Below are 18963 nucleotides of genomic sequence, written 5' to 3'. Positions count from 1 at the left end.
TGATAGCTTTGTTTAGACTGTTTAGACTGCATTTGGAATTTTACAGCTTATGTTGCCTCGATGTGGCTTAATCGATCTTCAAATGCGCCCTTCAAAAAATGTCAGGCTGGACATTAAAGAACCAGGAAGTGCAGAGGATTAGTAAGGAGGAAATGAGGACGACAATCAAGAGGATGTAGAGTGGAAAGACACTTGGTTCAGGTTTGGAGGTATGGAAATGTTTAGGAGAAAGGCCGGTGGACTTTTTAACCAGATTGTTTTATACAGTCCTAAAAGTGAGAAGAACACATATGTGTGAATGAGAAGGTGTAGTAAAGATGTAAGTAGAGGTAGTGAAGGTGGACAAGTTTAAGTATCTGGGGTCAATTATCCAAAGCAATGGACAGTGCACAAGAGAGGCGAAGAAGAGAGTGTAGGCAGTGGTTGAAGGCATATATTAGAGGTGATCTTTGACAGAAGGATAGCAGTGAAAGGGAAGGTTGATAAAATAATAGTGAAACATGCCATGATTTATGATTTGGAGACGGTGGCACTAACAAAAAGACGAGAGGCTGACTTGGAAATAGCAGAGCTGAAGATGTTGAAGATTTTTAATGGAAGCAACCAGAATGGAAAGAATTGGTTGACTGAATAGTTGTTAACTTGTGCCTGACCGATCCAGTAACAAAATCTTATTCTTGATGAGCTGCATGTTTGATCTGGCAAAGATTTTACACCAGATGGCCTTCCTGATGCAACCTACCCCGTTTATGTGTACCGCTGTGGCTCAGGACACAGATATCATTAAGAACAGCAACTTGAACTTTACACACAGAGATTTATAGTTTTCCTTTTCCATGAGGTTCTCTGCTGGAAGTAGTACTAAAGGTCTGATGACCTCTGATTTCCTTTTTTCTGAATTCAGACAAAACTTGTTTCTAAAAGTCTTAGAAACATGGTTTCTAAGCAGGTACCTACTCTGAATGGCATTGCCTTGGCCTCTGTATATAATGACATTGTGAGGAATCTTGAAGTCATTTGTAACCAGGATATACCCTTCAGTGTGCTCGTTAACTGACTGTGATTGAATCCTTTCTGTCATCTGCACAATGCTGCTAAAATTAAAATGTTTTCTTCCATTTTTTCCTCTTAAATTAGAAACATCCTGTGTATGATGCTGAAAAATTAGTTTGATTTAAATAATTTTATGCTTTACTATGTAATCAGAAGCACACATGGATCAACTCACATGCAGCCTGTTTTTTCAGTTGATCCTGTTTTTTTCTCTTTACTTTTACTTTTCTTGCTTTTTTTCTTAGTTTTTTACTTAGTATTTTAGAGAGTTTGTTTTAATATCTTTCTTTTCAAAAATGTGGATCGAGCTCGTTTTGGTTCTCCTTGTTACCGTGGAACTGTTACTTTCATTGAGGAATGGGACCGTGGCGCAGCAGCTACACACCGCACACTTTGTTTACTCCAGAGATCAGCTGATCACCCTGATGCCAGCCAGCTAACCAGCCAGAACCATGGATATACCGGCTGAAATCTGGAGAAAAATACACCATGGATGCAGAGGTGGAGGACAGAAGAAGAGAAGGAGGGAGACGGCGAGATAGCAGAGGCCTAAACAGAGAAAGAGGTACAAAACATGTCTGTCATCAGGATATGCCTGATCACAACACATCTGCAGAAGGTCTGGAGCAGCTGTTCAGGCCGACAGGGACAGTGCAGCCAGTGGTGAGCAGAAAGGAGGGCTTGCCGTTCTTGTTAATAACTAGTGGTATAACCCTGCTCACATAACAATGAAAGAGCAGATTTGTTGCCCGGACACTGAACGGTGCACTGTTGGGATTTACTCATGTAATCTTGTTGGCGGTTTATGCTCCTCCTTCTGCTAACCCCACAGCTGCATGTGACATTACCCACTCCGCCATAGCCCGGTTACAGACTAAGCACCCGAGTGCCTTTATTGCTATCTCAGGTGACTTCAACCATGTCACCTTGGACACTACACTGCCAACTGCGTGTGTGTGTGTGTGTGTGTGTGTATACACTACCGGTCACACTCATGGCATTCTTTCTACAATGTACATTAAATATTCTTCAGAAAGTTCTTCCCATATCTCTTACATAAGTTCATATAAATGTGTGGCACTTGTAGGTTGCTTTGCTTTCACTGTTCTGTCCAGTTCACCCCAAACCAGCTCGATGGGTTTAAGTCTGGAGACTGTGCTGGCCACTTCATGTTTTCAAGCTCACCATCTCGTTCTTTTTTCCTGAGATAGTTCTGGCATAGCATGTACTTATGCTTTGGGTTGTTATCTTGCTGTAGAATGAACCCCTGACCAACTAGGCACATATCAGAGGGTATTGCAATGCTGTGGTAGCCATTTTGGTTCAGGGAGCCTCCCACTCTGTACAAGTCAGTGACCCTGGATCCAGCAAAACAGCCCCAGACTGTCACACTTCCTCCTCTATGTTTGAGTTGATGCCACACACTGTGGAACCATCCTCTCGCCTACTTAGCGGCATACAAAGATCCTGCGTGATGAACCAAAGATTTTAGATTTTGATTAATCAGTCTGTAATACCTTCTTCCAGACTTCAGTAGTCCAATGATGGTGTTTCATGGCCCAGCAAAGCCTCTTTGCCTTATTCTGACATCTTAGCAATGCCTTTATTGCTGCAACTCATCCTGTCAAATCTGCAGCTCAAAGTCTTGTCTTTGAAACTCAGACTTGCTTACTACCACCACTATTAAGCTGTGCTTGAAGCTGTTGTCCTGTGAGCTGCTTATCACACAGAAACTTGTCCTCTGGTTCAGTGGTGGCTTTGGGTCTGCCAGACCTTTTCCTGTCAGTTTGCCCCAGTTTCTGTGTGCTTTAAAAAAAAATAAATTATTTTTTATTTTTTTTATTATAAATTTTATTTTCAGTCACAGCAGCATGTTAATAACAAAACATTGAACATACAGTAGTTTGCTGCTCAGTATTTACAATATCCCAAAAAATAACAGAAATGGAGAAGGAAAACAAACAAACCAAAGAAACCCCTGCAAAACAACAAAAAAAACCCCAACAACAAACAAATATAAAAATAAAATGTATGAGGGACATTCAGTGTACAGTTAACTATGATAGTGATATAGAGATATGGCATCTGGTGATGACAAGGTGGTCATTTTAAATGTTTCCATGTACATCAGGAATGGCTGCCATGCCTTAAGAAATTTGGTGGTTGAACCTGCCAATGTATATCTCATCTTTTCTAAATGTAAAAACCTCATGAGCTCTGCAAGCCACTGTTCATGTGTGGGAGGAGCTTCCTGCTTCCATCTTAAAAGTATAAGGCGCCTTGCGATAAGTGAAGCAAAGGCAATAGAATTCGAATAGTATTTTGGCAAAGTGATGTCTTGAGGTATCATCCCAAAGATAGCCGTTAGAGCAGAAGGATCATATTTAACGTTATACATCTCTGACAGAGTGTTAAATATAGACAAATCAAATCAAATCACTTTTATTGTCACATCACATGTGCAGGTACATTGGTACAGCACATGTGAGTGAAATTCTTGTGTGCGAGCTTCACAAGCAACAGAGTTGTGCAAAATACAATAACGTAAACAAGCAAAATACAAGAATGGCTACATCTGAACTAATAAATATATGTACAATATATAATAGTATATGCATTTCTGGATGTGTATACTAAATGTTTTTCTACGTGTGTGTGTGTGTGTGTGTGTGTATACACATATTTTACAAATTAAATAGAGTAAACAATAAATAAAATATATAAAAATATACAGAGTTGAGACATGTGCAAAACAGTGGCATTACTGTACAGTATGGAGTGCATAATGTTGAAGTTCCAGTAGTGAAGCTGAGGTGTCTATGAAGTGTTCAGCAGTCTGATGGCCTGGTGGAAGAAGCTGTCTCTCAGTCTGCTGGTTCAGGACCGGATGCTGCAGAACCTCCTTCCTGATGGAAGTAGTCTGAACAGTTTATGGCTGGGGTGACTGGAGTCCTTGATGATCCTCCCCGCTTTCCTCAGGCAGCGCTTCCTGTAGATGTCTTGGAGGGAGGGAAGCTCACCTCCAATTATCCGTACAGAGCACCGCACTACTCGCTGGAGAGCTTTGCAGTTGTAGGCGGTGCTGTTGCCGTACCAGGTGGTGATGCATCCAGTGAGGATGCTCTCAATGGCACAGTGATAGAAGGTCCTGAGGATGCGAGGGCTCATGCCGAATCTTTTCAGTCTCCTGAGAAAGAAGAGGCGCTGCTGCGCCTTCTTCACTGTTTTGTTTGTGTGTACTGACCACGTAAGATCCTCAGCCAGGTGTATGCCAAGGAACCGGAAGCTGCTCACTCTCTCCACAGCAGCGCCGCTGATGGTGATGGGGGTGTGTACTTCTCTGCACCTCCGGAAGTCCACTATCAACTCCTTTGTCTTTGCGACGTTGAGGGTGAGATGGTTGTCTTGACACCAGTGGGTCAGGGCGCTGACCTCCTCCCTGTAAGCCGTCTCATCACCGTTGGTGATAAGACCCACCACTGTAGTGTCGTCCGCAAACTTCACAATGATGTTGGAGTTGTTAGTGGCTGTGCAGTCGTAGGTGTAGAGTGAGTACAGGAGAGGGCTCAGTACACACCCCTGTGGAGCACCAGTGTTCAGTGTGATGGGGGATGAGGTGATGCTGCCCAGTCTGACCACTTGGCGTCTGTCAGACAGGAAGCTAAGGATCCAGCTGCAGAGGGAGCTGCTCAGTCCTAGATCCTGCAGTTTCCTGTCCAGCTTCGAGGGAACGATGGTATTGAATGCTGAGCTGTAATCTACAAACAGCATTCTCACATACGTGTCTCTCTTCTCCAGGTGTGACAGGGCAGTATGTAGTGTCAGGGCTATGGCATCATCAGTGGACCTGTTGTGGCGGTATGCGAACTGTAGAGGGTCCAGTGAGTCGGGTAGTGCAGAGCAGATGAAGTCCCTGACCAGCTTCTCGAAGCATTTGCTTACGATGTGGGTCAGGGCTACAGGTCGCCAGTCGTTCAATGAGGAGATGGTGGAGGATTTGGGTACAGGGACGACGGTGGCCATTTTGAAGCAGGCTGGGACTACAGACAGAGAGAGGGAAAGGTTGAAGATGTGTGTGAACACTCCAGCCAGCTGAGCCGCGCATGACTTGAGGACGCGGCCGGGAATCCCGTCCGGACCAGTAGCTTTGCGTGCGTTCACCTTCCTGAAGCACTTCCGCACATCCTCCTCAGACACAGTGTGCGCACTGACGTCATCCGCGGTGCGCACACTGTCCGGTCTCATGGTGTTCGCTGCGTCGAATCTAGCGTAGAATACGTTTAGATCCTCACACAGAGAGGCCGTGGTCTGCAGTGTGCTGGTTTTCCCACCCAATAGTTATGAAGATTGGGGCATGTCCAAAAGGTATGAAGGAGCGAACCTGTTTCTGCTTTACATCTGTTACACAGAGGGTCAGCTCCTGGATAGAACTTGGCTAACGTTTCCTTGGAGATATGTAATCGGTATAGGACCTTGAATTGAAGGAGCCCATGCCTGGCACATATCGAAGAAGAGTGTACCCTCTGGAGAAAAGATTGCCAGAGCTCATCTGTTATAGTCATCCCAAGGTCTCGCTCCCACTGTGCTTTAAGGATGGAGAAGAAGGAGATTGAAGATCTAATAATATAGCACAGATTTCTTTAATCGCCCCTCTCTTATGACCGTTTATATTAATAATTTTATCCAAAGAAGTTTCCTCAGGTAGTTCAGGAAGGAAATCCACTCTTTACAAAGTGGCGAATTTGTAGATAGCGGAAAAAATGTTGCCGAGGAACATTAAACTGCTTCAGGAGCTGCGTGAATGAGGCAAAAATCCCATCTACAAAAAGGTCTTTGATATTTCTAAGGCCATTACTTTCCCATATTTTAAAGGCAGAATCTGTCATGGCGCAGTGGCCCGTGGAAATGGGATGGACTCAAGTGCAGATTCAAACCCGGAGGCCAGAGGTGTGGTGTAACGAAAAGAGACTTTATTTACAATGCTCAGAGGCTAACAGAAATTGCAGACTAGAATTAAGGAACATAAACTAGATGTCTGAGGCGAGAGAAAATACTGTGACTATAACTAGATGGCAGGGATAACTGGGTGCAGGTACTGTGCCGGGGAAACTGTGGCTGGCCAGGGCACTGAAACAGAGGAGAGAGCAGTCAGGGGAATCCCACAGAGGGCTGCGAGTGAATCTGAGGATAATACACTGAGCTGTCTTACAAGCTTGCAGGTGGGGGTTGCGTGGAGGGGGGAGGCAGGAGAGGTCCAGGTGGGTGCTGCATGCAATGCAGGGAGGCAGGCAGGAGAGACTGGCAGTTCCAAAATGGGGAGAGATTACCGGCGGCTGCAAACTTGTATCCAGGAGAGCTTGGTAGGTGGGTTTCAGAGGCTGACGAGAAAACAGAGGAAATAAGGTTAATACACACGATGAGTCACCAAGGAACAGACGTGAGGCCGAGAACTGACTAAAGTTGGCAGATAATCTGGCGAAGACCAGTTGAGTGCGCCGGTCATAAATACTGCTGGTATGATTGCCATCAGGTGAGGAACAACAAAGACTCCACCCAGTGGGGAGGAGCCGATGCGGTGGAAAACCACCCAGACCACGACAGAATCCATCCTGGAGGGTGGGAACATAGGATTTGAGCAGATAGGTGCTTTAATTGACATTAAGTGTAACCCCAACCTTTTCCTACATTGCACCCAGATTCTGAGCGAGTCAGACAACAAAGGGTTACGTTTATACAGGGAGTGCAGAATTATTAGGCAAATGAGTATTTTGTCCACATCATCCTCTTCATGCATGTTGTCTTACTCCAAGCTGTATAGGCTCGAAAGCCTACTACCAATTAAGCATATTAGGTGATGTGTAATGAGAAGGGGTGTGGTCTAATGACATCAACACCCTATATCAGGTGTGCATAATTATTAGGCAACGTCCTTTCCTTTGGCAAAATGGGTCAAAAGAAGGACTTGACAGGCTCAGAAAAGTCAAAAATAGTGAGATATCTTGCAGAGGGATGCAGCAGTCTCAAAATTGCAAAGCTTCTGAAGCGTGATCATCGAACAATCAAGCGTTTCATTCAAAATAGTCAACAGGGTCGCAAGAAGCGTGTGGAAAAACCAAGGCGCCAAATAACTGCCCATGAAGTGAGAAAAGTCAAGCGTGCAGCTGCCAAGATGCCACTTGCCACCAGTTTGGCCATATTTCAGAGCTGCAACATCACTGGAGTGCCCAAAAGCACAAGGTGTGCAATACTCAGAGACATGGCCAAGGTAAGAAAGGCTGAAAGACGACCACCACTGAACAAGACACACAAGCTGAAACGTCAAGACTGGGCCAAGAAATATCTCAAGACTGGTTTTTCTAAGGTTTTATGGACTGATGAAATGAGAGTGAGTCTTGATGGGCCAGATGGATGGGCCCGTGGCTGGATTGGTAAAGGGCAGAGAGCTCCAGTCCGACTCAGACGCCAGCAAGGTGGAGGTGGAGTACTGGTTTGGGCTGGTATCATCAAAGATGAGCTTGTGGGGCCTTTTCGGGTTGAGGATGGAGTCAAGCTCAACTCCCAGTCCTACTGCCAGTTTCTGGAAGACACCTTCTTCAAGCAGTGGTACAGGAAGAAGTCTGCATCCTTCAAGAAAAACATGATTTTCATGCAGGACAATGCTCCATCACACGCGTCCAAGTACTCCACAGCGTGGCTGGCAAGAAAGGGTATAAAAGAAGAAAAACTAATGACATGGCCTCCTTGTTCACCTGATCTGAACCCCATTGAGAACCTGTGGTCCATCATCAAATGTGAGATTTACAAGGGGGGAAAACAGTACACCTCTCTGAACAGTGTCTGGGAGGCTGTGGTTGCTGCTGCACGCAATGTTGATGGTGAACAGATCAAACACTGACAGAATCCATGGATGGCAGGCTTTTGAGTGTCCTTGCAAAGAAAGGTGGCTATATTGGTCGCTGATTTGTTTTTGTTTTGTTTTTGAATGTCAGAAATGTATATTTGTGAATGTGGAGATGTTATATTGGTTTCACTGGTAAAAATAAATAATTGAAATGGGTATATATTTGTTTTTTGTTAAGTTGCCTAATAATTATGCACAGTAATAGTCACCTGCACACACAGATATCCCCCTAAAATAGCTCAAACTAAAAACAAACTAAAAACTACTTCCAAAAACATTCAGCTTTGATATTAATGAGTTTTTTGGGTTCATTGAGAACATGGTTGTTGTTCAGTAATAAAATTATTCCTCAAAAATACAACTTGCCTAATAATTCTGCACTCCCTGTAGGTGTATAGTTCTAATGGGAGAGCTGAACTCAACAAAGCCGATAGGCAAATTTTGCCACAATTGGATGACTCAATTTGGAGCCAAGCTGGAGTCTCTGTAGTAAAATTACTCATCCAGTACAGCATATTTCGAATATTTGCTGCCCAATAATAAGACTGAAAGTTTGGCAAGGCTAATCCACCCATTGGCCTAGTCCTCTGCATGAAATCTTTACGAATTCGTGGACTTTTGCCATTTCAAATAAATGCAGAGATATGCTTATTCAGTGTTATAAAATACTTATTGGGTAAGTAGCATGGGATACATTGAAACAAATAAAGGAACTTGGGTAGTATGTTCATTTTGATAGAATTGATGCGGCCAGTTAATGACAGTGGTAAATTGTTCCATCTCTGAAGATCTGTCTCAGTATTCTTAAGCAGCGGGACAAAGTTTCTTTCATAAAGACCTTTGTATGAATGGGTAACCTTAACCCCCAGATAGGTCACATACCCTGATTTAACGTTAAATTGAAAATCTGCAAATGAAATCTTCCTGGCTATAGAGTTGACACAGAGAAGTGCACTTTTATGCAGGTTCAACTTGTAACCTGAAATATTACCAAAACATTCAAAAATGGCAAGAGCACGGGGAAGAGAGCATAAAGGCTCTGACATATACAGCAGGAGGTCGTCAGCATAGAAGGATATTTTGTGTTCCTGGTCACCTCTGAAGATGCCCTTAATGCAACTGTCAGCTCGCAGTTTAATCGCCAATGGTTCAATTGATAATGCAAAAAGAAGAGGGGATAAGGGACAACCTTGTCTCGTACCACGGAGAAGTGGGAAATAAGAAGAGAACAACGAATTTGTTCTAACACGTGCCAAAGGTGAGGAGTAAAGTAACTGAATCCATGAAATGAAATTAGGGCCAAATCCAAATTTATGTAGAGTATAAAACAGATAATCCCACTCCACCCGGTCAAATGCCTTCTCAGCATCGAGTAATAAGGCAATTTCAGGGGTTGTAGTTGACTTGGTGTGTAATATGTTTAAAAACCTGCGCAGGTTGAAAAAACCATGCATACCCTTCACGAAACCTCTCTGATCTGGAGAAATTAACAATGGTAGTTATTGCTCTAGCCTGAGAGCAAGTAGTTTCTGAGTGCTTTTTGATGCTGAGGGAAACTGGAATCACTGACACAATTTCTCTGTAGGAAAGATCTATATTTTTAAGTGTTATAATGGTCTGTCTCTCTTCCATTGTTAATTGCCTTTTTCTCGCCATTTTTATAGCTACACACTACTTTCTGCAGCACAATGCTGTTCAGCTGAGGCTCACTGATGGGTATGGTACCACAGTGTGTTCCAGCACTGCTTTTATGCAGACAGAGTGGGTTGTAAGTAATCCCAAAAAGTTGGAACACCTGTAGGAATTAGTAGCACCAGCTTTCAAGGCTTGATCAACCTCTATTGGTGCAGAACAGATTTAAACTGTTAACCCATTTTGTGTTGCTGGGGGTTTTTTTGGTTTTTTTTTTTTGGTATAATTATGAAATACACAATATTTTTCAGTTTTGAGTAACCTTACCTTTTTTTTAACCTCTGGCAGTTCACCACTTACTTTTGTATCATTTTAAGCTATTCATTGGACTTGCCTGTAAAATATTGCCTGTAAGCCACCAATTGTAAGTTGGTTTCCAGGCAAACTAACATGCATAATTCAACCTTTTTAAATTAGATGTTAGTATTGTGAAATAAAAAAGATATGATGCTTTTATAAATGGTAAATGGACTCTTTCTTACATAGCACTTTTCTACTCTACGTGAACACTCAGGACGGTAATGTTGCTGGAAATGGTGTTGCGTTTCTTTTTTGTTTTTTTTTTGTTTTGTTTTGGTTTGTTGTTTTTCCATAACTTGTGTATCTGCAAATATACACATTCTGTATTTTTCATATGAAAGAAACTATACTGTGGTGGGGCTTGCTAATTTCTTGTTTTGATTTATGTATGTTATGTTTTGTTTTACTTCATATGTTTCATATGTTGTTTGTTTAATTTAAGACAAAAAAAAATTAAATGAATGAGAGGCAAGGCAAGGCAAGGCAAATTTATTTGTATAGCACAATTCAACAACAAGGTGATTCAAAGTGCTTTACAGAGACATTAGAAACAAAAACAAATAAAAAGCATGATTTAAAATTGATTAAAACCAACTAACTAACTAACTAAACACACACATTTCACACCTGTTCGCGCGATCTGAACTCTTATCGTAAGGGGAGCTACCAGTCCTTCTGTGGACGAGCTACTTTCTATTTTAAATTCCCTGAATTTAAAATCTCTAGACCCAGTCTAGACCCACTTGGGGAGCTACCCAGAGCTCTAATCCCACACCTGTTCGCGCGATCTGAACCCTTATCGTAAGGGGAGCTACCAGTCCTTCTGTGGACGAGCTACTTTCTATTTTAAATTCCCTGAATTTAAAATACTCTCTAGACCCAGTCTAGACCCAGCTGGGGAGCTACCCAGAGCTCTAAACCCACTTAACAAACAAACAAACAAACAAACAAACAAACAAACAAACAAACAAACAAACAAACAAACAAAACAGTATATAAAATCAGAACAGTAGATAAAATCAGTAGTTAATGTAAGTTTTGAAATTTAAGCTTAACAAACAAACAAAACAGTATATAAAACCAAAACAGATAAAATCAGAAATAGATAAGATCAGTAGTTAAATGTAAGTTTTGAAATTTAAGCTTAAAAGTGTGGATTTGGTGCTTTATTCAAATGCAGCTGAGAATAGGTGAGTCTTCAACCTGGATTTAAATAAACTGAGTGTTTCAGCTGATCTGAGGCTTTCTGGGAGTTTGTTCCAGATATAAGGAGCATAAAAGCTGAATGCAGCTTCTCCGTGTCTGGTTCTGACTCTGGGAACTGATAAAAGACCGGATCCAGATGACCTGAGGGATCTGGAAGGTTCATACTGGGTCAGGTTCATACTGAGAGGTAAAACTTGAGGGGGTAGGGACAAATAAGTAAATACTTCAGCCTACTCCTTTTCAAACAAATAATGGAATGATATTTTGTAATGATTGTGAAGGCACATGTTTGAAATGTTTGAAATAAAAATGAACTGAACTGAACTGAACACTCAAAGTGCTTTATACAACATGTCTCATTCACCCATTCGTACAAGCACTTTTCTCTCCACCTAAGAGCTAGCTAATATTCACACACATTTATTCTAAAGGGAGCATTCGCGAGCAACTCAGGGTTCATAGTCTTACCCGATGATATTTAGGCATGCAGAAATGTATGCCTAAATATCATCGAGCATCGAACCACCAACCTTCCAGTTAGCAGATCTTCGCTACCTCCTGAGCTACATCAGATGGAGAATAGTAGAGGCTGTTTTGCCTTTTTGGCAGTATGAAGACAACATAATATCTAAATAAGAACCTTTAGGAACCTAAAATGTATCTGTGTGCTGAGATTTGTTGCTCAGCTCCTGAGGTTTTGTGTATTATAGTCAAATATGACAAATTATGCACCAAGATAGATGTCTAATATGTTAAAAACAGCAACTCAATATAAAAAAAACACCTGACCTTCAAACTATTCATATAGTCTTGTTACAAAAAGGCAAGAGCTGCAAAACTCTACAGCCATTTTTATTTTCTGTCATCTTTCTCTGGGATGCAGATTGATTGTTTGAGCAAGATGAACAACTCAGATTACAGAACAGCTGGCAATAACTGTGGGGGCTTGGAGCCTCAGGCAGTCCCTCTATCATGCATCTTGCTCCCATCACAGTCTTCACATCTTCATTTGTGCAATGAGACCCTTGGCTTCTTCAGCATGAAAGCAAATTTTTACATGAGTGAACACACGCCCCCCTCACAATGGCTCTGCTTTCTGTTCCCTCAGGATTAACTGGTGCTTGTTAAATAAGGTTGTGAGCAGTGCGGTGGGGGAGTTGTGATGAATTGAAAGATTTGGGGAACAACAGGGTTTACAAGTTGTGCTAACAAGTGCTGTTGTGCAAAGAAAGCTGCTTCTCATTACTGATTGAATTGAGTTGAGTGGAGCTGAAGAGTGGCACTGATGTTCTCTCACAATACATGACAACGTCCTGTTGTTATCCACCACCACCTCTGCAACTTCCACCTTCCCCGGGCTGTGAATAACACTGAATCGGATTTTAGTTAACTTTGCATGTCTTTGCTTTAAAAGAAAAAAGTTATTTAATTAATTTATGTAATTGTTTTAGTTTAAAAAAAAATCTTTTTAAATGTGTTTAATTTGAACCCCTTATAAGTAACTACTGACATCTTTATTAATTTAAAAGTCTGTATTTGTAATGCTAAGTAGTTTTACTTATTTTATATTATATGAAATATTTATGTTTATATTATTCATGTTATATACTGAATTAAATTTTCTTTCCTTTTTTAAATTAAACATATTTTTTTCTACAAGAGAGCAGGTGGCACTATTGAACATCAGAGAATAAAAATATAATTTAGTTTCATTTCTCTTTTGTTTTCTTCCATCATTGTGTTCACTGGTGTCCTTTCCACAACTCTGCTGTAGAAAAACATTTTTCTGAGTAAAGTAAAGTAAATTTATTATTGTCACATTTATGCTTCTCAGGAGGTTAATGCTTGATGATTCAGTATCCGCAGTTCTGTCTTTGAGACTTTGTTGCTTTCTTGTCATGCTATTATTTTCAACTTTGGAGAGTCATGATGTGCCTTGAAGAGCTCAGCAGAGTTGTTGGTACTCAACATGCAGCAGTCATGGGCTAAACCACTGAAAGCTTTTATAAGAACAACTCATTAACAGACAACCTCCGTGCTTCTTCCCTCCGGTGCCCACAAGTGCCGTTTAGAGAGGGTTCTTTTCTCTTTCAGAGGCACAGAGAAAGCCCAGAAAGTCAAGGCTGCTTGCTCTGGGTCCTGATTGCATTTTTCCCTTTTTTTTTTTTTTTTTTAACAAACTGCTATTCAGACCAAGGCAAGAACAGAATGAAGGCTTTAAAAGCATTAATGAAGCATTCACCAAACATTTTTTGTCAACTCTCCTGCTGACAGCCAGATGAATTGTGAGGAGCAGGACAAGTCTGAGCGTTTGATTGGTTAACTTTGAGGTTATCGTAGAAAAATTGGCTGACTGATCAGTTTGTTGTTTGTTTGTGAAACAAGCCAGAGTAAAAAAAGAAGCCAAGGAGAGAAAAAGCACCCTGACTCTTTTCTGTGGTGTTGAATTTTGCTTTTATTTCGGTTCTTGATGTTTCAGGCATTTAGCTGGTGTAGAGTTCTTAGTTATAAAAATCTTTTGCTTTTTAACCTCCTAGGACCTGGTGTCCACATATGTGGACATCACATTTTGGGTTATTTAGAACAAAATACTCAATTTTGGTCTACAAGGGCCTGATATCCACTTACGAGGGCATTATACTGCTACTGTTCTATTATTTAAACAAATATCCTCATATGTGGCTCTTAATTTTCTTAAAAACAAAAATAAGGTAAAAAAAAAAAAAATCTGGTAATTCTTTGTTTTTACATTCATCGGGCCCCAACCAGCCCAAATATCAAAGAGAAATTAAACATGCATGTCGTGGAAGAGTTCGGGTCCTAGGAGGTTAAGAGAGTCTTGATGAAGAATGAAGACTAAGAATTATGTATAGTATATACAGCCCACAGTTTACACAGTACTGCCACTTTCAATTCTAAGGTTTTGAATTAAGGTCTCAATATATATTATTATTTTATTATTAGTTTATATTGTTATTATTATCATTATTATTATTATTATTTGTAAACTACAACCTTGAAACACAACAACACATGAAATATTACACCATGGCATTATTTATTTCATGAAAGTATCATTAGAAAAACACTGAGCCAGTACGACTGTTTGGAAGTGTTGCCAGGAGAAAGCTTTTTTGCCTCTGCTCTGAGATCATTTATACCTGAGGTGACCTGGCACCCATCTCCATCTGGCATCCAGAAGTTGAGGCTGCAGGACAGTAGATGGATAGTTGTCTTTTTTAAATGGAAGACAACTTAGTCATGGTGATACTTATTGTGCTTACTTTATTTATTTTCAGCTTTATTTTTTTATCTTGAACATTTTACTGTCTTAATGTTGGTAAGATTTTGCAAAAGTATTCTTCCTGATCTCCTTTTTTTTTTTTTTACCTGTGAAGCACTTTAGCACTTTAGTTTCATGCTGAGTTGAGTTAAGGAGACTTCTTTTAGTATTGTGTGGTTCACTTACTACTAGGGTTAGCAACCAAAAGTACCAATTTATATTTAAGAAAAGATGTTGATTTGCATTAAAATAAACCCTTTCACAATGCTAACCACATTGTAGAAGGGAAACAACAAGCTTAGCTTTCAAGCTTCAAGTTTAGTTTTATAATGTATAGTGTAGTAGTTTACATATTTGCTTAGCAAGTAATAGGTCCTTTAAGATTGTGTCAGGAAGGGCATTAGACATAAGACTCAAATGTCAAATCAAGCATGCAGAGCTACCCCCTGTGGCGAACTCTGAACGTAGCTTTTTACATGAAATCTAGACTCCACAATTCATTATCAGTTGGTCATGCTAAAAACGCCAGCTGCTTCCCACCGTCAAGCAGTAATTTGTCACCATTATGTAAACATGAGTCTGTCTCTTTTTTCCCCTCTCTCTCTCGTTCTCATCAGGCCTGATGGGATAGGCACAGTGACCATGGAGGAAAAAGTGCAGTTTGAGGCAATCAGAAGTCGTCTCATTGCTCTGCTGGAGAACCAGATCACACATTTTAGGTACGTAACACCTTCATATTGAAGACCAATAGAAGTATATTTGTTTCTGAAGACTTATTTTTTCAGCTAAAACTAGAAAGTGTCAAGACTTATGTGGTCATGAAATTTCTGTCATGGAAGTCATGGAATTTAAAATTGTAATCAAAACCTTCTGTGTGGATGAACTGTTCAATGTCATTTACATAGAAAATTCAGATTTCTGTCCTTCTGCCAAAAATCAGTGTTGATCTTTTATTTTAGACTTTGTCGACTTGTTTAAATATTAGTTTCATTATGGAAAGGGGAACCTGTGATATAGAGACAAGATTATGTTTCTCAGCTAGCTTAGGTGCCCATCGGTGTCTCCCAGAAGAGCTAGAGTCACTTAGTCAGACAGATTCTGTTTAAGTGAGTTCTTGATTTAGCTTGTCTAGCAGTATTCAGGGGGGGGGTGTGGCCTGTGAAATTGAAGTCAGCTTTCCCAAAATAATGTGGTTCATCATTGTTAACTTACATTAAATCATTAATTAACTATGATTAATTAGCATTTTGTATTTATTCGGGTAATATTTGTCTAATGTTAAAATTAATTTGAAGATCTCAAATATGTAAGTTCGACAAATATACAACATAAAACAGAAAAGAAATCAGTAAGGGTGAAATACTTTTTCACAAGATTTTATATGACTCACCAGACATTGCATACATGATTCACATTTGAGAACAAATTAATTTTTCACATGTAACAATCACATTGAAACACTGATACTCCTTATTCATTAGTATATGAATGCAGGTTTGTCATTATTTTCCCTCATGGTTGTAGGTATGTCAGTGCAAGTCAAAAAGCTGACCCAGCGGCTTTTTGACTTGCACTGATATAAATTCGAAACAGTACCAATAAGAAACTGTAAATGATATACGCTGCACAGTCTCGTTGGAGGGAAGAGTCACGGATCCTGATAATGAACTTGAGACACAGAAGGAAAACAGGCAATCTAGTTGTTTGAAACCTGGCTTCAGAAGATGCTGGGCCTGGAAGCTAAACAAAGAACTGTTACGATCGACAGGGCTCAGCCTTGGCCCCCTGATGAAAAACGACAACAATCTACTATCATCAAACTGCACAACGTAAGTGACAAAAGCAGAATGCAATCAGCGGGCAGGGAGAAAGGCGACCTGTCGTTTCAAGGAAGCAAGATTTACATTGCCAAGATTGTTTAACGCAGGTGAGGGGCCAGACGGCAATTTAACGGGGCGCGTGAGCACCCTATAAAGAGAGGAAATACAGTATCCGTATATATTTCAGTGTTCTGAGTGAAACTCAGTTGCAGTTGTTTGTGATAAGGAGATACGAACAGGCTATGCCGATTTTGTTTTTTTTTTCTTTTTCTTTGGAGGTGCACTGCATTACAAAATGAGTAAGCAGTGTTGGACCATACTAACACATTAGTATTTTAAGAATTTTATTATTTTTGTTTTTCTCTTTGTCTCTCCCTTTTTTCTTTATGTTGCTTTTTTTTTTATTCTCAAATAATTCTTGACTTACTGTGGTTTGCATTCATTGACACTGCCAATTGGCCAGGGTGTGGGAGTGTGTGGGGAACTAACATCATGAGTGGGATACCCCTGCTGGCGGTATATGGTTCTCTCTTTATGGTGGAGGGACGGATCTTGGCTTCACTTGCTCAAGAGGTCATAATTCCATTCTGTGTTTATTTGTTTCTGTTCTTGTGGGGTCTTGTGGGGCTGTTCAAAGCTGGAGTTTGTGGTTGTGGGTGGGTTATTAGGGACAGTCTTTTTTACACTGCATGTGTGCTATGCACCAGTTCTTGTGTGTGTGATTACTAATTTCATAATCACATGAAAAATAATACATATGAGTGATATTAAAATTCTATCACTTAATCTGAAGGGCATCAACCATGTCGTCAATATCCTGTCACTCCTTAAGAAAGAAATGGCAAATTTTAAGAAACTCATTTTTCAGATCTGGACCATAGTAAATTGCAAAGGAGCTAGGCTGGCATCATATAACTCAAAAAGCATGGGAATTAGTTTTTTACATTGCTGCCCTCCTTAACACTTGACAAAACAATAACTATTAAGGAGGGCCTGTATGTACTTTTATGTTTCCCTCCAAGAAAATGTGTGAATCTCTTTACAACTTGTATGTCGCCCTCCATAACTTTAGAATAGACTTTTTTTCTCTCCTCAGAAATGTCTGACTGATGATATTCTTTTGTTTTTGTCCTCCTCTTGATTATCAGTTGTGGCTACTCTAACACTCTTTAGTGAATTAGGCTCTATAACTCGTTAAAAGGTCAACTTTAGTCAATCTCAGGCCACACTACTGGAAATGTGGGGGACAATGAACAATATTCCCTTCAGTCGGTCAGTATCTGGATTTACATATTTAGGAATTAAAATATCACCAAACATGTGGACCTGTGGAAGCTCAATTTTCTTCCAGTTTATTGCATGCAGTTAAAATAGACCTTGAATGATGGCATGAATTACCACTTTGTTTCGTATTTTATACTCTCTGCAGATGCATCCTCTGTACTTGCCGAAGAAGAAAATTCAGGATACAGAAAAGGCCGTCTCTAATTTTATACGGGATGGCAAAAAACCTAAACAGAGGCTTAGACTTTTACAATTACATACAGACACAGATGCCTAAAATTCTGTTGTACAACTGGGTTTGCCATGCCTGCTGTTTTTGGTCTTAGCTACATGCGTATTTTAAAAGGAATCATGTATTAATTCGTGGAGTTGTTCTCCACACTCCCCATGGAGTCTGGTCACTTGTGATGTCCGTAATAGAAGTCCAGTGGTAAAGCTCAATCCTATTTTATATGACAGCATTAATGGTGGGACAGGGGGATTCATGTACTTGGAGACCTGTTTGAAGATGAGCCAACAGTTGTAGGCAAAACTTCCAAAGGAACGCTTCTTTGGATATTTGTCTTGGAGCACCTTCTGTATTCTACTCCCTTCTCTTTCTCCTCATAAGTGGGTAAAGGATTTAGGCACAGAATATGTAAGGGATGACAGGCAGGTAGCTATAGTCCTGATCAAATCTACCTTCATATGCAACAGACTGAGAGAAACTCAGTGTTAGATTCTTCATTCTGTTGTTTTGCACAAGATAAACTGCTCTCGCTCTCCTCTGCACATTAAGTGCTGTTCATATTGTCACTGCTTCTGGGAGTGTAAATTGATTTCTAGGTTCAGGTCATCTATTTCAGAGGAACTTGTTGAAATAATAATGCCTGTAATTGTTAAGTTGATGGCTGTTGCTAACTGGTTAACTTAAAAAGACATACATAAATTGGACTACACAGTAAGATTGTTTATTATTACTATTGTAATCATTTATATTCTTATTACAATGTGTGGTTTTCTTAATCTATGATTGTGGATTTGCCAACTATGTAGATGGACTGTCGTGGGAGGGTGGGGGTGTTAAAACATAATAAAAAAAGCATTTAAAAATAAATTGACAAAAACAAAAAACAAAATGCCGAAAATTTGTAAAACAAAAATAAAAACATTATCTTCATTCTCATAAATGAAAGCAGTCAGGGTATTTTTAGCACCATCGGCAACATGCAACAGGTGCAAGACATGTATTGATGGCAGCTGATGAGACCTCCCTGAATCTGCGTGCTGCCATTCAGCAATGCCGCTGCTGTTTGAGCACATTGTGAGGATGGTGTGAAAGCGACAGCCCCAAGACCTTGAGCAACACTCATCTGAATGGACCTGTGCCATTAACTGTACTGAAACCCATCTCTTTAAACCCTTCATGTCTGAGAGGGCCCTCC

At 40.4% G+C, this 18963-nt stretch overlaps 1 protein-coding gene across 1 annotated transcript in view; it reads left to right on the top strand.

Moving 5' to 3' along the window:
- cadps2 (Ca++-dependent secretion activator 2) overlaps positions 1-18963 on the top strand; it is a 193329-nt gene that overhangs the window by 109620 nt on the left and 64746 nt on the right. The window contains exon 14 of the mRNA XM_085413171.1: positions 15053-15154. Coding sequence (XP_085269297.1) covers positions 15053-15154 — 102 coding nt within the window. The remainder of the gene's footprint in view (positions 1-15052; positions 15155-18963) is intronic.

The sequence above is a fragment of the Rhamphochromis longiceps genome, linkage group LG7 (genome assembly GCF_057381845.1).
Source record: "Rhamphochromis longiceps isolate RC_006_pf linkage group LG7, R_longiceps_female_GT1.1, whole genome shotgun sequence".
Taxonomy (NCBI): domain Eukaryota; kingdom Metazoa; phylum Chordata; class Actinopteri; order Cichliformes; family Cichlidae; genus Rhamphochromis; species Rhamphochromis longiceps.
Note: the sequence above shows the minus strand (reverse complement) of the source record. Positions and strands in the feature narration are given on the sequence as shown.